Source organism: Hydractinia symbiolongicarpus, chromosome 3 (assembly GCF_029227915.1).
Source record: "Hydractinia symbiolongicarpus strain clone_291-10 chromosome 3, HSymV2.1, whole genome shotgun sequence".
Taxonomy (NCBI): Eukaryota; Metazoa; Cnidaria; class Hydrozoa; order Anthoathecata; family Hydractiniidae; genus Hydractinia; species Hydractinia symbiolongicarpus.
Genome location: NC_079877.1, coordinates 33,965,392 through 33,992,449, shown reverse-complemented (window position 1 = coordinate 33,992,449; position 27,058 = coordinate 33,965,392). Strand labels below are relative to the sequence as shown.

At 34.6% G+C, this 27,058-nt stretch overlaps 1 protein-coding gene across 1 annotated transcript; it reads left to right on the top strand.

The window, feature by feature from the left end:
* Positions 1-12,830: 12,830 nt before the first annotated feature.
* On the top strand, positions 12,831-13,734 carry LOC130637046 (glutamine-rich protein 2-like). The gene is made up of 3 exons (XM_057446898.1): positions 12,831-13,470; positions 13,532-13,542; positions 13,612-13,734. Exons 1-3 carry the CDS (start codon positions 12,831-12,833, stop codon positions 13,732-13,734), a joined length of 774 nt encoding a protein of 257 aa, XP_057302881.1.
* The last annotated feature ends 13,324 nt before the right edge of the window (positions 13,735-27,058 follow it).

Here is a 27,058-nt window from a genome sequence, read left to right as displayed (position 1 = left end):
AATTAACACATTTATAAGATCAAAGTCCAAAATCAGTTCAATTAAGTCCCACTGTCCATCGTTTCACTGTTAAAAGCGATGCAACCTAGTAACATCAGAAGAGTATCGCTAAATACATGTTGGTACAAATATGTGACCCAATCGTTGTAACTCAAACGGACGTATACAGTGAGAAATTCAATGAAATATATTTCATGAAATTGTCTCTATTTCTACACCGCGCGCTAACAGCTGGGCTTGGGCCCAAAGTAAAAAATAACTTATTTATCTAAATTTTTATATAAAGCGCAGCCACAGCGCCCAGTGTAATCGCTGAGTTCCAGCAATCATTTCAAATTAAGAAGAATGTTATTTCTTGAAGTCCAATTGTGTCATTTATCACATTTATAAGATCAAAGTCCAAAATCAGTTCAATTAAGTCCCAATGTCCATCGATTCACTGTTAAAAGCGATGCAACCTAGTAACATCAGAAGAGTATCGCTAAATACATGTTGGTACGAATATGTGACGTAGCCGTTGTAACTCAAATGGACTGATACCGTGAGAAAGTCAATGAAATTTATTTGATGAAACTGTCTTTATTTTTTCAGCTCGCTAACGGCTAGGATTGGTCCCACAGTAAAAACTGACTGATTTATCTAAGTCTTTAAATAAAGCGCTCCCACAGTGCCCAGTGTAATCGCTGAGTTCCAGGAATCATGTCAAATTAAGAAGAATATTATTTCTTAAAGTCTACTTGTGTTACTTGTCACATTTATAAGGTCAAAGTCCAAAATCAGTTCATTAAGTCCCACAGTCAATCGTTTCACTGTTAAAAGCGATGCAACCTAGCAATATCAGAAAAACATTGCCAAATACATGTTGGTACGAATATGTCACCCAACCGTTGTACCTCACACGGACTTATACAGTGAGAAATTCAATGAAATGTATTTCATAAAACTGCCTCTATTTCTTCAGCGCGCGCTAACAGCTAGGCTTGGTCCCACAGTAAAAAATAACTTATTTATCTAAATTTTTATATAAAGCGCTGCCACAGCGCCCAGTGTAATCGCTGAGTTCCAACAATCATTTCAAATTAAGAAGAATGTTATTTCTTGAAGTCCAATTGTGTCATTTAACACATTTATAAGATCAAAGTCCAAAATCAGTTCAATTAAGTCCCACTGTCCATCGTTTCACTGTTAAAAGCGATGCAGCCTAGTAACATCAGAAGAGTATCGCTAAATACATGTTGGTACAAATATGTGACGCAATCTTTGTAACTCAAACGGACGTATACAGTGAGAAATTCAATCAAATATATTTCATGAAACTGTCTCTATTTCTTCACTGCGCGCTAACAGCTGGGCTTTGGCCCACAGTAAAAAATAACTTATTTATCTAAATTTTTATATAAAGCGCTCCCACAGCGCCCAGTGTAATCGCTGAGTTCCAGCAGTCATTTCAAATTAAGAAGAATGTTATTTCTTGAAGTCCAATTGTGTCATTTATCACATTTATAAGATCAAAGTCCAAAATCAGTTCAATTAAGTCCCAATGTCCATCGATTCACTGTTAAAAGCGATGCAACCTAGTAACATCAGAAGAGTATCGCTAAATACATGTTGGTACGAATATGTGACGTAGCCGTTGTAACTCAAATGGACTGCTACCGTAAGAAAGTCAATGAAATTTATTTTATGAAACTGTCTTTGTTTTTTCAGCTCGCTAACGGCTAGGATTGGTCCCACAGTAAAAACTGACTGATTTATCTAAGTCTTTAAATAAGGCGCTCCCACAGTGCCCAGTGTAATCGCTGAGTTCCAGCAATCATTTCAAATTAATAAGAATGTTATTTCTTGGAGTCCAATTTTTTCATTTATCACATTTATAACGTCAAAGTCCAAAATCAGTTCAATAAGTCCCACAGTCAATCGTTTCACTGTTAAAAGCGATGCAACATATTAATATCAGAAAAATATCGCCAATCTTTTTTCGTACGAATATGTGACGCAACCGTTGTAATTCAAACGGACTGATACCGTAAGAAAGTCAATGAAATGTATTTTATGAAACTCTCTCTATTTACTCAGCGCGCGCTAACGGCTAGGATTGGTCCCACAGTAAAAACTGACTTATTTATCTACGTTTTTAAATAAAGCGCTCCCACAGTGCCCAGTGTAATCGATGAGTTCCAGCAATCATATCAAATTAAGAAGAATGTTATTTCTTGGAGTCCAATTTTTTCATTTATCACATTTATAACGTCAAAGTCCAAAATCAGTTCAATAAGTCCCACAGTCAATCGTTTCACTGTTAAAAGCGATGCAACATATTAATATCAGAAAAATATCGCCAATCTTTTTTCGTACGAATATGTGACGCAACCGTTGTAATTCAAACGGACTGATACCGTAAGAAAGTCAATGAAATGTATTTTATGAAACTCTCTCTATTTACTCAGCGCGCGCTAACGGCTACGATTGGTCCCACAGTAAAAACTGACTTATTTATTTACGTTTTTAAATAAAGCGCTCCCACAGTGCACAGTGTAATCGATGAGTTCCAGCAATCATATCAAATTAAGAAGAATGTTATTTCTTGGAGTCCAATTTTTTCATTTATCACATTTATAACGTCAAAGTCCAAAATCAGTTCAATTAAGTCCCACAGTCAATCGCTTCACTGATAAAAGCGACCCAACCCAGTAATATCAGAAAAACATTGCTAAACACATGTTGGTACGAATATATGACGCAACCGTTGTAACTCACACGGACTTATACCGTGAGAAATTCAATGAAAGGTATTTCATGAAACTGTCTCTATTTCTTCAGCACGCGCTAACAGCTAGGCTTGGTCCCACAGTAAAAAATGACTTCTTTATCTAAATTTTTATATAAAGCGTTCCTACAGCGCCCACTGTAATCGCTGAGGTCCAGCAATCATGTCAAATTAAGAAGAATGTTATTTATTGGAGTTCAATTGTGTCATTTATCACATTTATAAGGTCAAAGTCCAAAATCAGTTCAATTAAGTCCCACAGTCAATCGTTTCACTGATAAAAGCGATGCAACCTAGTAATATCAGAAAAACTTTGCTAAATACATGTTGGTACGAATATGTGACGCAAACGTTGTAACTCACACGGACTTATATCGTGAAAAATTCAATGAAATGTATCTCATGAAACCGTCTCTATTTTTTCAGTGCGCGCTAACAGTTAGGCTTGGTCCCACAGTAAAAACTGACTTATTTATCTAAATTTTTAAATAAAGCGCTACCACAGCGCCCAGCGTAATCGCTGAGTTCAAGCAATCATGTCAAATTAAGAAGAATGTTATTTCTTGGAGTACAATTGTTTTATTTATCACATTTATAAGGTGAAAGTCCAAAGTCAGTTCAATTAAGTCCCACAGTCAATCGTTTCACTGCTAAAAGCGATGCAACATATTAATATCAGAAAAATATCGCCAATCCTTTTTCGTACGAATATGTGACGCAACCGTTGTATCTGAAACGGACTGATACCTTTAAAAAGTCAATGAAATGTATTTTATGAAACTCTCTCTATTTACTCACGCGCTCTAACGGCTAGGATTGGTCCCACAGTAAAAACTGACTTATTTATCTACGTTTTTAAATAAAGCGCTCCCACAGTGCCCAGTGTAATCGCTGAGTTCCAGCAATCATGTCAAATTAAGAAGAATGTTATTTATTGGAGTTCAATTGTGTCATTTATCACATTTATAAGGTCAAAGTCCAAAATCAGTTCAATTAAGTCCCACAGTCAATCGTTTCACTGATAAAAGCGATGCAACCTAGTAATATCAGAAAAACTTTGCTAAATACATGTTGGTACGAATATGTGACGCAAACGTTGTAACTCACACGGACTTATATCGTGAAAAATTCAATGAAATGTATCTCATGAAACCGTCTCTATTTTTTCAGTGCGCGCTAACAGTTAGGCTTGGTCCCACAGTAAAAACTGACTTATTTATCTAAATTTTTAAATAAAGCGCTACCACAGCGCCCAGCGTAATCGCTGAGTTCAAGCAATCATGTCAAATTAAGAAGAATGTTATTTCTTGGAGTACAATTGTTTTATTTATCACATTTATAAGGTGAAAGTCCAAAGTCAGTTCAATTAAGTCCCACAGTCAATCGTTTCACTGCTAAAAGCGATGCAACATATTAATATCAGAAAAATATCGCCAATCCTTTTTCGTACGAATATGTGACGCAACCGTTGTATCTGAAACGGACTGATACCTTTAAAAAGTCAATGAAATGTATTTTATGAAACTCTCTCTATTTACTCACGCGCTCTAACGGCTAGGATTGGTCCCACAGTAAAAACTGACTTATTTATCTACGTTTTTAAATAAAGCGCTCCCACAGTGCCCAGTGTAATCGATGAGTTCCAGCAATCATATCAAATTAAGAAGAATGTTATTTCTTGGAGTCCAATTTTGTCATTAATCACATTTATAAGGTCAAAGTCCAAAATCAGTTCAATTAAGTCCCACAGTCAATCGCTTCACTGATAAAAGCGACGCATCCCAGTAATATCAGAAAAACATTGCTAAACACATGTTGGTACGAATATATGACGCAACCGTTGTAACTCACACGGACTTATACCGTGAGAAATTCAATGAAATGTATTTCATGAAACTCTCTCTTTTTACTCAGCGCGCGCTAACGGCTAGGATTGGTCCCACAGTAAAAACTAACTTATTTATCTACGTTTTTAAATAAAGCGCTCCCACAGTGCCCAGTATAATCGATGAATTCCAGCAATCATATCAAATTAAGAAGAATGTTATTTCTTGGAGTCCAATTTTGTCATTAATCACATTTATAAGGTCAAAGTCCAAAATCAGTTCAATTAAGTCCCACAGTCAATCGCTTCACTGATAAAAGCGATGCAACCTAGTAATATCAGAAAAACATTGCTAAATACATGTTGGTACGAATATGTGACGCAACCGTTGTAACTCACACGGACTTATACCGTGAGAAATTCAATGAAAGGTATTTCATGAAACTGTCTCTATTTCTTCAGCACGCGCTAACAGCTAGGCTTGGTCCCACAGTAAAAAAAAACTTATTTATCTAAATTTTTATATAAAGCGCTCCTACAGCGCCCACTGTAATCGCTGAGTTACAGCAATCATGTCAAATTAAGAAGAATGTTATTTATTAAAGTCCAATTGTGTCATTTATCACATTTATAAGGTCAAAGTCCAAAATCAGTTCAATTAAGTCCCACAGTCAATCGTTTCACTGATAAAAGCGATGCAACCTAGTAATATCAGAAAAACATTGCTAAATACATGTTGGTACGAATATGTGACGCAATCGTTGTAACTCACACAGACTTATACGGTGAAAAATTCAATGAAATGTATTTCATGAAACAGTCTCTATTTCTTCAGCACGCGCTAACAGCTAGGCTTGGTCCCACAGTAAGAAATGACTTATTTATCTAAATTTTTATATAAAGCGCTCCTACAGCGCCCACTGTAATCGCTGAGTTCCAGCAATCATGTCAAATTAAGAAGAATGTTATTTATTGGAGTCCAATTGTGTCATTTATCACATTTATCAGGTCAAAGTCCAAAATCAGTTCAATTAAGTCCCACAGTCGATCGTTTCACTGACAAAAGCGATGCAACCTAGTAATATCAGAAAAACATTGCTAAATACATGTTTGCACGAATATGTGACGCAACCGTTGTAACAAACACGGACTTATACCGTGAAAAATTCAATGAAATGTATTTCATGAAACTGTCTCTATTTTTTCAGTGCGCGCTAACAGCTAGGCTTAGTCCCACAGTAAAAACTGACGTATTTATCTAAATTTTTAAATAAAGCGCTACCACAGCGCCCAGCGTAATCGCTGAGTTCAACCAATCATGTCAAATTAAGAAGAATGTTATTTCTTGGAGTACAATTGTTTTATTTATCACATTTATAAGGTGAAAGTCCAAAGTCAGTTCAATTAAGTCCCACAGTCAATCGTTTCACTGCTAAAAGCGATGCAACATATTAATATCAGAAAAATATCGCCAATCCTTTTTCGTACGAATATGTGACGCAACCGTTGTATCTCAAAAGGACTGATACCGTTAGAAAGTCAATGAAATGTATTTTATGAAACTCTCTCTTTTTACTCACGCGCTCTAACGGCTAGGATTGGTCCCACAGTAAAAACTGACTTATTTATCTACGTTTTTAAATAAAGCGCTCCCACAGTGCCCAGTGTAATCGATGAGTTCCAGCAATCATATCAAATTAAGAAGAATGTTATTTCTTGGAGTCCAATTTTGTCATTAATCACATTTATAAGGTCAAAGTCCAAAATCAGTTCAATTAACTACCACAGTCAATCGCTTCACTGATAAAAGCGACGCAACCCAGTAATATCAGAAAAACATTGCTAAACACATGTTGGTACGAATATATGACGCAACCGTTGTAACTCACACGGACTTATACCGTGAGAAATTTAATGAAATGTATTTCATGAAACTCTCTCTTTTTACTCAGCGCGCGCTAACGGCTAGGATTGGTCCCACAGTAAAAACTAACTTATTTATCTACGTTTTTAAATAAAGCGCTCCCACAGTGCCCAGTGTAATCGATGAGTTCCAGCAATCATATCAAATTAAGAAAAATGTTATTTCTTGGAGTCCAATTTTGTCATTAATCACATTTATAAGGTCAAAGTCCAAAATCAGTTCAATTAAGTCCCACAGTCAATCGCTTCACTGATAAAAGCGATGCAACCTAGTAATATCAGAAAAACATTGCTAAATACATGTTGGTACGAATATGTGACGCAACCGTTGTAACTCACACGGACTTATACCGTGAGAAATTCAATGAAAGGTATTTCATGAAACTGTCTCTATTTCTTCAGCACGCGCTAACAGCTAGGCTTGGTCCCACAGTAAAAAATGACTTATTTATCTAAATTTTTATATAAAGCGCTCCTACAGCGCCCACTGTAATCACTGAGTTACAGCAATCATGTCAAATTAAGAAGAATGTTATTTATTGAAGTCCAATTGTGTCATTTATCACATTTATAATGTCAAAGTCCAAAATCAGTTCAATTAAGTCCCACAGTCAATCGTTTCACTGATAAAAGCGATGCAACCTAGTAATATCAGAAAAACATTGCTAAACACATGTTGGTACGAATATGTGACGCAACCGTTGTAACTTACACGGACTTATACCGTGAGAAATTCAATGAAATGTATTTCATGAAACTCTCTCTTTTTACTCAGCGCGCGCTAACGGCTAGGATTGGTCCCACAGTAAAAACTAACTTATTTATCTACGTTTTTAAATAAAGCGCTCCCACAGTGCCCAGTGTAATCGATGAGTTCCAGCAATCATATCAAATTAAGAAGAATGTTATTTCTTGTAGTCCAATTTTGTCATTAATCAAATTTATAAGGTCAAAGTCCAAAATCAGTTCAATTAAGTCCCACAGTCAATCGCTTCACTGATAAAAGCGATGCAACCTAGTAATATCAGAAAAACATTGCTAAATACATGTTGGTACGAATATGTGACGCAACCGTTGTAACTCACACGGACTTATACCGTGAGAAATTCAATGAAAGGTATTTCATGAAACTGTCTCTATTTCTTCAGCACGCGCTAACAGCTAGGCTTGGTCCCACAGTAAAAAATGACTTATTTATCTAAATTTTTATATAAAGCGCTCCTACAGCGCCCACTGTAATCGCTGAGTTCCAGCAATCATGTCAAATTAAGAAGAATGTTATTTATTAAAGTCCAATTGTGTCATTTATCACATTTAAAAGGTCAAAGTCCAAAATCAATTCAATTAAGTCCCACAGTCAATCGTTTCACTGATAAAAGCGATGCAACCTAGTAATATCAGAAACACATTGCTAAATACATGTTGGTACGAATATGTGACGCAACCGTTGTAACTCACACGGACTTATACCGTGAAAAATTCAATGAAATGTATTTCATGAAACTGTCTCTATTGTTTCAGTGCGCGCTAACAGCTAGGCTTGGTCCCACAGTAGAAACTGACTTATTTATCTAAATTTTTAAATAAAGCGCTACCACAGCGCCCAGCGTAATCGTTGAGTTCAAGCAATCATGTCAAATTAAGAAGAATGTTATTTCTTGTAGTAAAATTGTTTTATTTATCACATTTATAAGGTCAAAGTCCAAAATCAGTTCAGTTAAGTCCCACAGTCAATCGTTTCACTGATCAAAGCGATGCAACCTAGTAATATCAGAAAAACATTGCTAAATACATGTTGGTACGAATATGTGACGCAATCGTTGTAACTCACACGGACTTATACGGTGAAAAATTCAATGAAATGTATTTCATGAAACTGTCTTTATTTCTTCAGCACGCGCTAACAGCTAGGCTTGGTCCCACAGTAAGAAATGACTTATTTATCTAAATTTTTATATAAAGCGCTCCTACAGCGCCCCCTGTAATCGCTGAGTTCCAGCAATCATGTCAAATTAAGAAGAATGTTATTTCTTGGAGTACAATTGTTTTATTTATCACATTTATAAGGTGAAAGTCCAAAGTCAGTTCAATTAAGTCCCACAGTCAATCGTTTCACTGCTAAAAGCGATGCAACATATTAATATCAGAAAAATATCGCCAATCCTTTTTCGTACGAATATGTGACGCAACCGTTGTATCTCAAACGGACTGATACCGTTAGAAAGTCAATGAAATGTATTTTATGAAACTCTCTCTATTTACTCACGCGCTCTAACGGCTAGGATTGGTCCCACAGTAAAAACTGACTTATTTATCTACGTTTTTAAATAAAGCGCTCCCACAGTGCCCAGTGTAATCGATGAGTTCCAGCAATCATATCAAATTAAGAAGAATGTTATTTCTTGGAGTCCAATTTTGTCATTAATCACATTTATAAGGTCAAAGTCCAAAATCAGTTGAACTAAGTCCCACAGTCAATCGCTTCACTGATAAAAGCGACGCAACCCAGTAATATCAGAAAAACATTGCTAAACACATGTTGGTACGAATATATGACGCAACCGTTGTAACTCACACGGACTTATACCGTGAGAAATTCAATGAAATGTATTTTATGAAACTCTCTCTTTTTACTCAGCGCGCACTAACGGCTAGGATTGGTCCCACAGTAAAAACTAACTTATTTATCTACGTTTTTAAATAAAGCGCTCCCACAGTGCCCAGTGTAATCGATGAGTTCCAGCAATCATATCAAATTAAGAAGAATGTTATTTCTTGGAGTCCAATTTTGTCATTAATCACATTTATAAGGTCAAAGTCCAAAATCAGTTCAATTAAGTCCCACAGTCAATCGCTTCACTGATAAACGCGACGCAACCCAGTAATATCAGAAAAACATTGCTAAACACATGTTGGTACGAATATGTGACGCAACCGTTGTAACTCACACGGACTTATACCGTGAAAAATTCAATGAAATGTATTTCATGAAACTGTCTATATTTCTTCAGCGCGCACAAACGGCTAGGATTGGTCCCCACCGTAAAAAATGACTTATTTATCTAAATTTTTATATAAAGCGCTAGCACAGCGCCCAGTGTGATCGCTGAGTTCCAGCAATCATATCAAATTAAGAAGAATGTTATTTCTTGGAGTCCAATTTTGTCATTAATCACATTTATAAGGTCAAAGTCCAAAATCAGTTCAATTAAGTCCCACAGTCAATCGCTTCACTGATAAACGCGACGCAACCCAGTAATATCAGAAAAACATTGCTAAACACATGTTGGTACGAATATGTGACGCAACCGTTGTAACTCACACGGACTTATACCGTGAAAAATTCAATGAAATGTATTTCATGAAACTGTCTATATTTCTTCAGCGCGCACAAACGGCTAGGATTGGTCCCCACCGTAAAAAATGACTTATTTATCTAAATTTTTATATAAAGCGCTAGCACAGCGCCCAGTGTGATCGCTGAGTTCCAGCAATCATATCAAATTAAGAAGAATGTTATTTTTTGGAGTCCAATTGTGCAATTTATCACATTTATAAGGTCAAAGTCCAAAATCAGTTCAATTAAGTCCCACAGTCAATTGTTTCACTGATAAAGGCGATGCAACCTAGTAATATCAGAAAAACATTGCTAAATACATGTTGGTACGAAACATTTTTAAATTTTAAAAGTGCAATTATGTTTTAGGCTACCAATTAAACTTTTTTCTTTAAGACTGGAAAGATATTGAACCGGTATGAACTCCTGCTCTTCGTCATCATCTCTTTGATGCAGAATGATAACGTAAAAGGTAGTCCTGAAGAAGAACTCTTTCAACACGTACATGACACTTTCGCACCACTTGCAACTGAAAAAAATACAATACGACAGTTTGCTGTGTTTTACTTGTCTGCTACGCCTGCCTTCGCTCTGGATCCCCCTCCCACAGCATTTTCCTCAAAGCAAACAATTGATGGTAAAAACTATTTAGCAACTCTACGCAAAGCAGGCGCACTGGATCACACCGAAGCAATGATATTACCAAAAGTGTCAAAATTGATAGAAGATTTCAGCGCTGAAAATATGAATAAGCCAAATTTGTATTTGTTTTCATTTTATGCACCGTGTTGTTGTGTCAACCCAACTGGTGACCCAAATCTATGTGGTGATATTTTCATGGAACAATTAAAGTTTGAGGAAAAAATCATAAAAATTGTGAATTCTATAACGTGGGAATGTAGGATAAAAGCAAAACAAGACAGTTTCAAATGTTTGGAAAAGTCTTCTAAAATTACAACTTGCCTAAAAATGGTCGATGCCGTTGTTGAGTGCAAATCATTTATTGAATCCACGAATTTTTACGGCCCCCTAACAGATCCTGTTAGTCGAAAGCAAAGTAACAGCCCAGACGATGTTCAGGGACGTTATGATTTGATTTCTATTTTTGCAAAGCAAAAATGCATAAATTAATTCATTCAAGACAGTAAAAAGAAGAAAAATAATTCTTTGTGAATTCAAAAAATTAACACGACTTTTTTCAAATTATTCAAACTTTTAAAAATGTGAAATAAATATATGTAAAAAATAAATGTAATAAATTACTTTAACTGTGATATCCTGGTTACCCAAACTATTATAATAGAAACAATGCCCCCGCTCTAAAAAGCGTTCGGACAAGAGAGAAAGAAACGTAGTAACAATAGAAAGTATTGCGTAAGAAAGGTCACTAGCTTTTGGCTATGTAAACAATACGAATTTATCGCATAACTTTAACCTCGTCATGGGTGTTTCACAGGTCAAGTTTGTGAAAAAAACAACAAACATGTTACCAATTCCTTAAAAAATATGTGCAAGATAAATGTACATAAAAGAAGCTGTAATAAAGTTTTAGGCAACACATTGATTCAACTCCAACTGCACATTTTCGGATGTCGAGACCAGGCATCAGATATTTTCCGTGTCCATATCAATAATAAAAATCGTAACACATTAGCGATACGCAATTCTGTAGTTGTGCTGCGGACACATGATATGCGATATATATAAGGTACGGGTAAAGCCGTGGATTTATCTTTAGGTTACCGACTATTTTCTTAATGATAGCCGTATTTCGCCTGTCCTTTTGTGCGTTACGAAAACACGAAATGCGATATTTTAAGGCCAATTTTCATGCCGAACCCGATTAAAATCGGCTTTTTTTAAAGCTAGCATGTCGTTAATCAATCATGGTTAACTACGGTTATTTTAAAAGCTGTTGCGTTGACGTTGAAGTCTGTTTTTTTTAATTTTTTTTTTAATCTGAAAGCTTTTCATTTTCGGTTTTTTTACGTTTTTTCATGTTGAAATAGATTATTGTCAAGTTTATTGGCCACATACAAATTTTAAACTCGCTAATTTCTAAATTTTGGCTACAAATGTATAGATTTTGACGGAGCATCAAAATCCAGGTAGCTAGCTAGCCTTATTATTTATTTTGGTGCGCAACCTTTGATCTTAGCCAACATTATTGGTATTTGTGTTACTTTACCAATATGATTTTTACTAAGCTGTAACCGGGGGCTATCTAGCTAGCAGTTAGCGATCTCTGGCTAAAAACGAAATTTGGCTGCATAAAAATCTTTTTTATGCTAAGTGCAGTTTGGCAGCTACACCTTTTACTGTTATACAATTTTTGGCAAAAGTGTAAAGTTTTTCGATTCGATAAGAGAGCATTCTCAATTAACTCAATTAACAATTAGTGGTACTTGGGTTTTATTTTAGTTTTATTTTAGTTTCTATAAAAATAACCGTTGGCTGTCTGTCGAACAAAGTTAATTATTCCAGGGGATAATGACTAGTATATACACCTATTGATCATTTAAAATGCTGTATATTATTTCTGTTGTTTAGCTAGCTGGTTGATTGTTTCGGATTTGATTGTTTCAGATTTCGTATTTTAAACTAGTAATTTTGTCCGCTACCTAGTTACTAGCACCTACGCAGTAGCCACCGCTTTACAAAACGGTGTTTAATTACTTGTTGGTAAATTTACTGTATGCTGTGGTATTACATTAAAAAATCTGTAAATTGCATGTATTATGTACCGAGGCATCATGCATCCAGGTATCATGTATCCAAGTATCATGTATCCAGGTATCATGTATCCAGGTATCATAAATCCAGCTATCATAAATCCAGGTATCATGTATCCGGGTATCATGTATCCAGGTATCATGCATCCAGGTATCATGCATTCAGGTATCATGCATTCAGGTATCATGCATTCAGGTATCATGTATCCAGCTATCATTTATTCAGGTATCAGGCATTCAGGTATCATGTATCCAGGTATCATTCATTCAGGTATCATGTATCCAGATATCATGCATCCAGGTATCATGCATCCAGGTATCATGCATTCAGGTATCATGCATCCAGGTATCATGCATCCAGGTATCATGCATTCAGGTATCATGCATCCAGGTATCATGCATCCAGGTATCATGCATCCAAGTATCATGCATCCAAGTATCATGCATCCAGGTATCATGCATCCAGGTATCATGCATCCAGGTATCATGCATCCAAGTATCATGCATCCAGCTATCATGCATCCAGGTATCATGTATCCAGGTATCATGCATTCAGGTATCATGTATCCAGGTATCATGCATTCAGGTATCATGCATTCAGGTATCATGTATCCAGGTATAATTCATTCAGGTATCATGCATTCAGGTATCATGCATTCAGGTATCATGTATCCAGGTATAATTCGTTCAGGTATCATGCATCCAGGCATCATGCATTCAGGTATCATGCATTCAGGTATCATGTATCCAGCTATCATTCATTCAGGTATCATGTATCCAGGTATCATGTATCCAGGTATCATGCATCCAGGTATCATGTATCCAGCTAACATGCATCCAGGTATCATGTATCCAGGTATCATGCATCCAGGTATCATGCATTCAGGTATGTTAAGCGTTTACATTAAAGACATTTCCAAAAAAATCTCTCCAAGCAAATTTTCCAGGATCTCTTTTGGTTAGTAAACTTATGCCTTTGTTTAATATTCAATAGAACTATTGCATTGATTCTAATTGCCATTTAAAGATATCTAAATATATGGGAAACGGTATTCATGTTTCTCCACACAATAAATGCGGAAAAAGCCGAAACAAAGTTAAATTTTCACGTTATTTAGTGTTTACATTAAGTAAAAATTTATCTAATTGATTCTTTACAAGCTAGGACAAGCCATTTTAGTTTGAGCAAGTTTCGTTAGACCAAATTATGACTTTTTCTTTCGCATGCGGCTGATATCTCCATTAAACCTGAGTACTTTCGGTAGCCACTGTTCTTTGAAAATAAACTTTCACTGCTGGTAGTCTTAACGAATAAATTAGTCCATTAAACAAAGGATTAAATGTGGCGATAAAACACGCCCAAGGTGTTATATAGCTGTTAACAAACAAGTCATTTACTTTAAAAAGAAGAAGAAAATGCGATACGAGGAGCGGGAGAAAAGACACAACGTAACAAATTAGCAACAGGATAGCTGTTTTCAACGAATGCTTTTGACCACCCCTTAATCTCAAGCTGCTACGAATAGCACAATGAACTTTCCGTTGACTAAGAACAATCATTGTAAATACAACAACACTGTAAAAAGCAAAAATTACCAAGTAATTTCTCCACCAGTGCTGCATATATGCTGCCAATATCGGTACAGCAACACATAGTGCCCATACAGCAAGCAACGTAAATGGCAGAACCTTTGTCTCTTTTATCTCTTTATGCCTGAATGGGCATCTAACAGCTAGGTAGATTTCAATTGTAATAGCAAGAACAGTCGAAAGTGACATTGAACCAAGAATGTATTTAAGGACAACCATCGCTGAACGTATTTTACAAAAGTCATTTAAGTCGCCAGTTACAAACACAGATGTTATCGCTAAAACACTTAGGCCAAAAATCAGATCTGATGTTGATAGCATTACGTATAAAACATTTACTGATTTTCTCACTTCCAATTTCACAAGAAGAAGCCCGAAAAAACATCCATTTACTATGATGATAAATACTGTCAAAATCATCGTTAGAATTGTGTTTACAATTATATTTATTTCGACATGTTTATAGGGTAGTATCTGATGCAAAATAACTCCGCATGTTATTGCCTCCGAAGTGTTAGTAAAAGCCATGCTAGAAATATTTAGTTTTTTTCAGCAGAACTTCTCTTATCTAAACCATTATTAAATACAATACGAAGCTATATTGTTAACCTTCCACGTTCAACTTGTCTTCATATCTGTACAGATATATCTGTACGTGCGCGATGGCAAAAAAAATATTTCTGCGAACAAACATTTTATTGGTAATTTTTCTAGCCAACCACAAATAAATTAATATTAAACAATAATTTTATATCATACTTTTATTTGAGAGAATACATTATCATATTGGGAACCGATAATGAATTATAATATAATAAGAGCTTTTTAAATGAAATGTCACACAGTGTAATGGATTTTAATAAGTTTTGCTAGTTCAGCTGCTATTTTTTTTTTGTTTTGTCATTTCTTTTTTTCAGTTAAAATCTGAAGAAATTTAATAGCATTTTCATATATGCTGTACGAAATGGATAAAAACTATAAAATAGATTTTAACGACATTATTTCCCCTATAAAAATGCTTTTGAACATGCAGAATACGGCTTTGCATTCATTTCAATGCGCAAAGATAGCTAGTCACCTGCGCTCCAATATATTTCAAATTCTTTTTGTTGTTAAAAAAACAAATATCTGCACTTTGTCAATAACAACACGCTATTTACCTGTTATGCTACACATACTGAAATTGTAAGTTGTCTAAAACATGACTTAAATGTTTTACCTTATTCTTCATCATATCAACAAATCTGATAAAATTTCTGATGATGTTTCATGTTTTAAGGATTAAGGGTTTTGAGGATGCAACTTTTTTTTAATTTAATATTTATATAAGTACTAAATTACTGCCTCGCATATTTTCAGAGAGGTAAAAATTATACTGACTTCAATCAATTTTATTATAATCACACGAAAACTGTGCTCATCTGTGCTTATTCTCCTTTAAAGTTGACGAAAAAGGTATGCTATTTTTTTAGAAGGAAGACCTCGGCTTAGCTTTGTTAACATCACGTGATCAAAATGATGCAACTTGAATTGATAAAATAGTAGTAACGCCTTATTTTCGAACGACATCTTCGTTATGAAAAAGTGGAAAAAGTGAAAGCAAGGAAGGTCGCATACTTTTATAGCAGATGACACTAGGTACAATTCGTATCGAAAAACATTTGCGAGAACAGGTGATAGTTAGCCGTCACGGGTAAAATTAAAGCACTGCATGGCTTGTCCAAAAAAAAGAGACACTTGTAAAGTCTATACCAGGCTAAAGTTGGCCTAGGTTCGTGTTTTATTTTAACAATTTGTGGAAAGATCCAAAATCATTAAAAATTATCCCTGAATTGTGTCTTGGTTTTTAATGACAAAATAATTCTTTCTCTTTTGCAATACCCTCTTCCGTGTTTAATTAAATGCTTTTAAGCTCTACTTTCCGAGTTTTAGTCTAAGCGAAAATAAGTTTAACGTAGCGGTAGCCGACGTCTGTGTGTTGTAACTGACTGCGTGCAGCTTATTTTCTAGTCATGCCACGGACCCACGGAATAGCAAATGCGATACCGTTCTTGATTTTGCTGCAACGGTTGAAACAAAATCGAAAGCCAGTATAGTATATCAAAACAGTTACACACGCAGACAAAATGAAGAAGCCAGAATTTATATAACTCTCTCTTACTTAACAACATTTTATTTCGACTTTACTTCCAAAAATGTCAGGGATGTCGATACACCTCAAAAATAACGGTGCAATAAAATTTAATTTTCATCCCAAAAGATATAATTATCCTTTAACACGTGATTAATCTTCGCCTTCTCTAAATCGTCCAAAATCAATTACAATTATTTCACAAAGTTGCATCTCACTGCTTGAATAGTTACACTATCTGTCACTACATACCAAACACTACTTTGAACCCGATTTTATATTAACTAAGGATAGTCTGGTAAGAGGCAAGAAGACTTGTACTCCTGTAAAGACATAACTTTCACATCATTAAATTACAACATAGTCACCTAAGAAAAATGGATATAATAGCGATAATGCAGAATGGATATTATATCCATATGTACGGCTTCATGAAATGAATATAATATCCATTTCTAGCGAAAATGGATATAATAGCTAATATCAGCTTTGTTATGTTTTCGTCAAATAATCAATCCGTTTATTGCAAAAAAGAAAGATGGCGTTTTGAGCTCTTCCTTTGCAGATGGCAACTTAAGGACCATAAAAAGAAGTATTGTGAAATTATCCACCAAGATCTAGTTTAGCTATAGCCAGTTTGTTTAAATTTAAAAAGTCAGAGAGAAGAAGAAAGGGAAAAAAGGCTGAGTTGCAAAAAAGTTGTGATGGTGGTACGTTGCTAGCTAGCCAGTTATAAACTAATAACTGATATCACTGATAGGTGTTTGATAACTCCTCAGAGAAGAATACCAGACGATGCTTTATAGCACAATATTTATATAACTATATGTTGATTTTTGTGTTACTCGTATTATAGTCTAATTTCTAGCTAAACACCACAGACAGTTTTCTTTGTTTAGTTTCAGCAACTGACATCTCCTCTTGTGGCATGCAATAATATGCTAGCTAGATCTTGCTAAAATTAAAAAATGTTCTAGCAGATTTCTTCTTGCAAAAGCATCATAGAGCACACACATGTTAGGACCAATGAAAAAATGTAACCAAAAAAATCTGCCTATAGCTAGCTAGGGGCGGGCAACAAAATAGGTTTGTGACGCTTAGTGGATTTTTTCAGCAAAAAAAGGTGAAGTGGTCAGGGTTGAGATAAATTTGCTAAAGATATTTATTTAATGGTGATAATCTGTTTAGGCATGAGTCATGGTCATGGCTTCTTTCTTTGTGTTTTAGCTGTGTAGTTAAAACACAAAGGCGGAAGGTATGGGATAAAGTTTCTTGGTTATTTGAACAATGGCAAACGTCATCCATAACAGGTTCATTTTCCAGTTTCAAATTCTGCTCTCTGCAAGTTTGTTACAAAGGTTTGTTCTGTCGATCGGAAGTTCAATGTCTATATAGTTAATTTTTGGTTGGATTATCTAGGGTTAGGAAAAAAAGTATTCGTTAAGGGGGTGGCTGGGTGTGTGGTGATGTTAATAGGCAAAATCTGCGTAACAAACCTCGTTTGTCTCAGGCCCCTTATGGTTTTTGTTTTGACCAGCCTCAAAATATGTTTGGTTGGTGTTATTTCTAATTACAAATGTGAGTCTGTCATATTTTATTCTCTGTTTTTATTGTGAGTGCTGTACTTAGCTAGCCTCCATTTCAAGTTCATTTTTTTCAATTATTATTTCTGTGGTTTTTACTCTTTTTGCACAAAACATATATATGTTTTTTTTGCAAAGTGGAAAAATAAAAAGTGTGTGTATGTCTGTATGTTTACCAAATTGGGTAATTGTTTTCACAATAGTCCGGGACATACAAAATAATTTAATGCTGCCGTAAATATATTTACCAAGCCTATCAATAAGAAAATAACACCAGAGTAATAAATCGCTCCCCAAGGTTACAATAATTTAAACTGGTCGAGCAATATGAATAAATAGAATAAGATTATAAACGCATATTTTATCACAGTCATTTTTATTTATTTTGGTTCTCTTTTACTGGAAATAATAAGAAAGAGAACATTGATTTCCATGTGAGATAAATTAATATTGCAAGAATTTTCTTGCGGGGGAATTGGAGGAGCAACTAATGGCAAAGCTAGTTTCTCATTTCTCAGAATTGAGTGAGCCTTTGTCCTCCCCTTATTGATAGGCCTGATTTATGCGGTTTGGTTTCAGGTTTCAGGTTTCAAATTTTTGTAATTTTAAGGTTGAATCTTATTTTATTTTAAAACTTTATTTTGACAGACTGTTTCAATTTTTTTCAATTTGAAAATTGCTTTGTACTTTTTAACAGTGCAATGAACTCAAGCCAAAGAAATTTACAGGAGCTGTATTAGAATTAGGTGCTGTAGGAAAATTATGTTTTAGTGACACACCAAATCCAATTGTAAATATTTTAATATGAAGATTGTATATATAAATATATTTTTTGTAACATGCTATTTGTTTGTTTATTGTTTACTATTTGTTGTGGTATGTTATGTCAAAAGTCAATCTTTCTTAAAATTTCTTGTTTTTAAATGTATCAAACTTAAAATTCCGAAAGTGCTCTTATCCAAATTCATATATTAAAAGTCTTTAAGACTGAATTTCTATATTGGCTGCACCTAGTCTTACGTTTTGTGGTTGTTTTGTAAACACTAAAAACAGGACCATTTTCATCTCATACAAGGGAGCGATTAAGTTTATATTTTGTTTCTACAATAAGCTCAACGTAAGCATTACTCTAAGTCTGCTTGTATTGTTTGGATAAGCATAGCGTGATTTCGAATTTTCGCTTGTTCATAAGCCATGTAATTCTTATACTTGTGGCGCGATAATATTATTTTAGGAGTCACTTAAAAAAAGAATAAGAATTATACCGCAGTGAGGCTGAACCTTGAAAGCTATGTTATGTTCAGAATTATTGTTAGGGCATTTTAAATCTCCCACGTTGTTTCTCGTGGTGACCCGCCGCTTAACTCGCCATTCTCAATGAGACGGAGAGTGTAGGTAGTATATGTGCTATAAATACAAAAAAGGGGCTTAAGGTTAGTCGGGGGAGCATTTTTTAATCAACAATGCATAATATTAGTTGCATTTCCGGGGACTTGTTAAAGAAATTTTCTTTATATTTCTCTCTCCTATATTATCAAAGCTCATTAGTTATAATATGAAAACAGTTATAGTCTGGTGGCTCAAAGTAGGCGTAAAATTTAATCATTTTTTCGCGGTTTCTTTTTCCCAATGAAATAATCCCGAGCGCAGAATTACTCAAATCCATACCAAAATGGTGAAATTACTAGAATATAAGAAAACAGTGGAGTAATGTGAGGCAAAAATTACGACCAAATTATGTTTCTGCTTTGAAAAAGCACTTCTATTTGGACGTGTTTCAATATCGCCTCCATCAATGTTTTTTTCTGCAATTGGCCTATAAACAGAGGGTGTTATACATAGTAAATTTTAGTGATGAAATAAATAATTGGCTTAAGTGAGGTGCTTATACTCGGGTTGGGCTTATGTTCAGAGGTTTAAACGATAAATGCTTACAAAATGAAAAATTCAAACCATAATATAAATTTAAACAATTAAACAATTGATGGAATGTTTTCTTCTAAGTAACTAAACAATGGTGCGATTTAAATATGTATAATAAACAATTAAATACAAGCGTGTTTCATCATTATTTTCTTCTAGTAGCTTTCGGCTGTATACTGCAGCCATGATCAAGTATTCAGAAAATTACAATTGTGTTCTCTAAGTTTCAAGATCATTAAGAAAAAATATATCGAAACACGTGTATTTAACTAAGCAATATTTTGGGCGATAAATGAAAAAATCAGTGAATGTTGAATGCTTAAGTCTCTATTTTTGTCTCCGCATGCGCTGCTTTCTGGTCTTGAAATTGTGTTGATTAGTTATATTATGGTACGTTAAGCCATTACACCCGTAAGTCAGAACCTAGGTTTTGTTTAAGAACCCGGGTTTTCAACGAGAACCTTGGTTTTTATCGTTAGAAACCGTGTTTCCATATTGAAAACCCTGGATATGCATTGAAAACCAAGGATTTTATTTGATTCCCAGGTTTTCATGAATAAATGTGACAGATGGCTGTCATCCATGTCAGAATAAAAATGTGAGTATAAAAAAAAATAGTTTGGCAGCCGAACTACGGGAAATCTAGCTTCACCCCCGGAGTATTCTTTCATATACTAAGCCGTTACCATGACAAATGCCGATTACGAGGCTATGTGTAAAAGCATCAGGGATGCACGAAACCATCTTCGTTTACAAGACCGCGGAAAGGTGACAAGTTAATCGCAGAAGAAGTAAAGCGGCAGAGAGACAGAAATCTTTTATCGCAATATCAAGACTAGCTTCTCTAGCACTCAACAGAATGACCAGAGGGGTCTGACAACAAAACAATTGCATGCATTACCAAATTTCTTATATATGTTGATATTTAATTCACCACTCCAAAACATAATCCACCTTGGTTCTCTGGAACAATTAAAACTTGCTTTACAGAAAGTGAATAGCGATGCCATGACATTTTTAGTCAAAATAACACATTGACTCATTGGTGACTGTATTCAGGAAAATTCATGCCCTTCTTAGTTATTTATTGGATGAGGTGATGCATAAAGATGATGCACTACCAGCAGAGGCAACACCCATCTCGTTATCTTATAACCCTCCCAAAAAGATGATTTACAAGTAAGTTCAGCGTTGACAAAGGTGGCGAAGATTCCGTTAAAGTGACTTGTTCAAAGCACTACGCAAATGTAGCAATGCCTGGATCAATGTTTTTGTTCTTGTGGTTCTGTCCTTTGCATGGACACTGCTACGGTTTCCACTGTAAATGGAAGTTAAGGTAGAAAAGATACGTCGCACTCCCTATATGAACACTTACCCGAAGCTCCGCATGCTATATTATACGACTTTATGGACTAGAAGAGTATTCTTTGAATAGGGAAGCTGGTTACTACGCAAATACGCCCTTTTTCCACGACATCTTCCATGAATTCAGTGATAAATGTTCTTCTATATACAATTCGAGAAGAACAGTAAAATACGATGGCGTAAATTCGTCACTTTGCGAGAAGTTTAATTATTTCCTACAATGTATAAAGGCCCGACATATGACCAAGGAAAAAATCATGTTTTATGTTAAGTTTATGATAAAAATTTAACGAATGAATGAATGAAAGATATGAAAAACGATTAAAAATTGCTGCGGGATTTTGATAACTCGCCGATATTCTTTTTCCACTTGTAAATTTGTGGTTATCTAGTGGAGATAAAACAACATGCATCAATAGAACAGTACTAACGACTCTTCATTTCCACAAAGCTTTTATTCCCGATAATTTTCATATCATGTTACATGCATAGACTTGGTAGGACTTAAGAGAAATGGACAGCGCATAAGAAATAATTTCATAGGACAGGCCTAAATTCGGAGCATTTTTTCTGAAATTTTATTTTTCAGACCAAAATTCGACGAAACAAGAGAAATGGAGAGCGCATAAGAAATAATTTTGTAGACCAGGCCCGAGTTCGGAGCTTTTTCTTCTAAAATTTTTATTTTTCAGACCAAAATTCAACGAAACAGGAGAAATGGAGTGCGCATAAAGAGTAATTTTACCGACCAGGGCCTAATTCGGAGCTTTTTCTTCTGAAATTTTATTTTTCAGAACTGAATCTTTTTAGTACGGATTGCTTCTAGAAACGGGATTTCTCTCGTAAGTGTAGTACAAAGGCCTGATTTACCGACAACCTATCTCATGCATGGATTGCTTCTACAAACAGGAGCTCTTTCCTAAAAAAGGTCTTCCTCTTCTAAAGTAAAGGCAGTTTAAAAGGGGATTAAACATAAAACGACGACAAACGTTTACGCGTAGATATTTATGTTCCATCATATAATACAACCCATAATTATATAACACCAAATAGAAAATATTTGTTTATCTTCATCTGCTTGTGCTAACGCACTCGCCTTTTGTTTAACTTAATGTCAATACGAGCTTGTTGTAATCTTTGGTCATATAAATGGCTAAAAACAATAACAGCCAGTGGATTTCAATAATTAGTTTCTTCACTAAAAAACAAAATGAAAAATAATAAAAGAATAACGCAATTTCTGGAATTTGCTGACAACACATAACGGTCTACTAGTTTTCTAAAAAGATACGTGTCCACATATTTTCTATTTTAGAAAGCTTTTACACTGAAATCGAAAGAATTGGAAGAGAAACTGCCACATAACATGATATAAACAGGTCGCCTGAACGTCAGAAACATAACATTGGAGCATAAACTTTTATCTAATGAAAAATAATAAAAATTCATGCACTTACATTCACATTGTAGGGATCTTTGTTTCATATTGTTCTCACGATATTTAATATCGGGAATTGGCGGTCCGTTCTATATAATTAAAAATACAATTCAGCAAAGCAAAACAGAAACTTAATGTCTATTTAAATACAAAACTTAACCTAAAAATAACTTAAATATTTTTTAGTAAGCCTAAAGGACCAAAACGTTTATTTTCTTTTTCATTACACTGGTCCCTACATCATGCGAAATGAATATACAAAGTAAATAAATATTTTCTTAGTCCAAAAAAAAAGTCGGCATAATTTTTGAAATAGCTGTGTGTGAGTTTAACAAACATTTCCTCAAATTTTTTTTCCTCATTTCCTCAAATAAATTTCCTCAAATAATTATTTTTTAATGTTGCAAAAAAAAGAAATAGAATAACATCTATATATACATGCAAATAGTAATAAATGGAAACTTGTTTCTTCTTAATTAAACAAACTTCTTTATACAGAAAAATCTTTTCCACGTTCAAATTTCCACGTTCAATATGTCTGTGCTTTTCTTAAACAATCCAACAATCTATGCTCGCTCTTTAAGATAATGAAAAAACCTGTGACTACCCTAAAACTCCTCAGGTGATGGACTCCACCAAGGTATAAAATATTCTACCCCCTGCTTGCTATTAAATTTCTTAGTATTTCCAATCCCTCCCCTTTATAGATGAATTCCAGTGTGACGTCATTTATTTACTTTTCAGTGGTAAGCTCCTTGGCTCTGGCATTTGCGTGGCAGGAAAAAAGGTGCTGGGATTTGGTGAAGAAAGGTCTTTTATTGTTGATTTCTTCTAACAGGAACGTCCTAAGAATGCCTCCGTGTGAAGAAATGGACTGATAATTACTTTGCTTTGCCTAGCGCCCCTATCTTTTTTCCTGCCACGCGAATGTCAAAGCCAAAAGAGCTTACCGCTGAAAATTGCAAACAACGGAATTCATCTCATCTATAGCTATTACCAAGTTTAAGGACTCAGAATCCCTCACCCTCCCCCCTCTTCTTTAGTAGACTCTCTAAAATGAGGTTGTTTAGTCATGATTCACAATTTTTGTAACCCTCACTTAGCTACTAGCAACCTATAGCTAGCTATAACTATACACAGAAATTTAACAAACTGTTCGCTAGCTAACATAAATGCTAACCTCAGCAATGCTTAATGCCATCTCCAAGACTGCTGCAGTTCAAGACTACTCCCCCTCTTCGTGTTGGCGGGGTTTGTTTTTCAGTTCCCAAAACTCTCTTCAAACAACCTCGTATCCATAACTAAAACCTCATTGTGCTATATTATTGGGACGCTGCCAGTTCTCGTTTCAAATTCAATATGGATAAAATGGATATTATATCCATTCTAATATCTCCGTACATATGGATATAATATCCATTTTGCATTATCGCTATTATATCGATTTTTGGGGTGAGTATGTTGTAAATTACTACCTACAACGCAATATCACCAAAACATGAGTGTTTCAAAAATTTCTGCTGCCCTGGTTCATTCCGGTCGGACGATTTAGTGAAAAACAAAAATGTAAATTTCTGACTACCTAAAAATAATTATTCTTATTATTTTATTGACATTTTAATTTTCTTTTATAATTAATAAATAATTCTTATAACAGAAACAGCCGTTTTAAGAAATAATGATGATCAGAATGATTACATTAGTTTTAGTGTAAATTAGTTTTTATGTTTTATTTTGCTTTATGTTTTATATTGGAAATAAATAATAAATAACATGCCAGGCAATCCGATATCATCAAACGGCAATCAGTTTCCACGGTTGGATATACTAATTGAATTAACGTTTTATCATTTTTTTTGACTTTCTGGAACAAAGAACTTTTCTTGTACAAAACAGGTTACTGTCGTGCATGCTTTATATTTTGTCTTCTTTCACTTCATTTTGATCAGTATTTATGGTGACTCCATTAGTGTGGATTTCTTTACATACTTCAATCACATCTGTATTGAGTTTAAGAGGAGAATTACAGCTTTGAACAGTTATTGTGGCATCTCCTTACATATTGAAGTAAGAGTTATGAATCGCAGATTCTAAGCCATTGATGTAAATAAAAAATAAGAATAGTCCAAGGACAGGTCTTTGAGGGACTCTGTAACACTCTTCAGGAGTCACATTTGACATAGTGTTGCTCACCAAGGTGCTTTTTTGTCTATTAGAAAGGTAAGACTACAGTCAATCAATAGAATTATTCCAAACCATAACAGTATAACTATTTTAAAAGAATCTTATAATACACTGTATCAGAAACCTTTTAAGAATCTATCATCTATCACAACAGCACTAACATATTTGCCTTTACCCAATTCATTCATAGTTTAACCCTATTCGGTCCGGGGGGAGGCGGATTCCGCCCCGCCTGACGGTTTTTTTTTAATAACTCCTGATTGCTTTCTTATATGGCTATGATACTTACTGAGTTTCAACATTTATCTATTAGACACCTGCATGTTAAATTCTTAGGTCCCATACCTTTCAGAGGCTTTGATATTGGCCATTACTCGAAACTACCCCTAAAATCTCTATGAAATCCTTATAATGGGAATAATATAATAACTCCTGTTAGTATTATCCTTAGAACTTGAAACTTGCAACACAACTTTGCTTCATCAAGAAAAATCATTTTGAATAATTTTGACAAGCGACTAATCCGATTTCCCGATTTTGTCGGATTCTACCCGAAAATCGAAAAAAACGGATTTTCGGGCAATTTTTGGCAATTTTTTCTCCGATCCATGTAAAAACCGGAAAATGTGTTAAAAAAATTTTATTTAGCTTTCAGAAACTTCAAAAAGAATGTAAAAATTCGCTCTAGAACAAAAGTAATTATATTTTAAGCAGATAGTGGTATTTTTAACAATTTTCAAGCTTCTGATGACGTCACAGAAAATGTGCTGACGCAAGCAAAAATTTATTGCCGCCATTTTGTTCCTTTTATGACTTAGTAAAAGTGTGCCAAGTTTGATTCAATTTTAACAATCCTATGAAAAGTTTATAAGGGGGGGCGGAATCCGCCACCCCCCCCCCCCCGGTCATAGTATTTTCAAAGAACGCCGGACCGTATAGGGTTAATCAGACACATCAATCATAGCAGAAACTCCAAATGCTTATGGACAAATTTTTGAAACAGCCTCCAGCCCTCTCATTTCTATCATATCTGTAGAAATGGCTTTAGACCAGTTATTATTTTAGTAACAGTATCTTGATCAATTTCTTTATCATTGCTTTTTATGTTAACATCAGTGTCAGAAGGGAATTTTTGAGCAAGAGTACTAGATAACAAAGAAGGAGTTAAAAGTGTTGGAAATAAATAAAGATGGAACATTCTTGTTCTCTTAATAATTTTTTATAGGCATTCAGGATCTGATGCTTCCTTATTTCTTTTATTGCATATATGATGACCTTTTAATGTTTCTTTCATGTTTTACAGACCTGTTTTTTTTAGATTTAAATTGTCCCAATTCGAAATTCATTTTGTTTCTAATGCTTTTTTCCTCAGGAAACCCCCCTATTTAATCATTGTGGGGACTTTCCTTCGACTCCGCTAGTTTTAATAGGACTATGTTCATTAATTATGTAAGTAGCAACATTATTAAAGATAAAGATTCTTGATCCCAGTTCACCCAATGCCGGTCATCGGGTCAAAGTTTTCATTGCTGAAATTCTTAAAACATCTTTTTCTAATAACTTAAATAACCTTTGAAGGAACTTTAACCCTTTTCCACTTACGAATGACCCATATCAATGGCTGAGGAGTGACATATATGCTCGCTTTTGGAAATGAAGACTTAATCAAAATAGATGTAGAGAGTGAAATTATCAGTTTTATTAAAAGTTTTTTTAAGCAGTCGAAAAAAACACGCAATTGCTGGCTTCTCGATATATACTGGCATATACTGGCATGTTAAAGAACTTAGTGATGAGTGTACTTGCATCCCCAAAATTGAGGAAACTGCCATCGTTTTTGTTACAAAACTGGTCACAAATGCTTGTTAGCACATTAAAGGAAGATCAGTATAAATAGAATTTGTATGGTGTCATTCCTTCCAAAACTAAAAAAATGATGATGAAAATACAGTAGCAGATTTTCTTAACTATTTTACCAGATGTTCTCTTGATAACCTGTGGCCTCAGAAGGTTAGTATGAAAAGAATCACCAACATTTCTTTTTATTTTAGTTTTTATAAACTTTACTTAAAAATAATGTTATTAGTTTTAGAGTTATCGCTAAGTTCCATTTCAAGTCTCCTTAGGACATTAAGTTGTTTTTGTTAAAAACTCTATGACGACATTAGAATAACATGAGACCGTTTCCATTAACAACAGCGCTTACTTTTCATTAAGACGTTTACTTGCATCAAACATCTATTTGTTATAATTTAAATCG

Bases quoted from the DNA above. Each gene is read 5' to 3' on its own strand.
- LOC130637046 (XM_057446898.1), top strand. From the start codon at position 12,831: ATGTATCCAGGTATCATTCATTCAGGTATCATGTATCCAGATATCATG.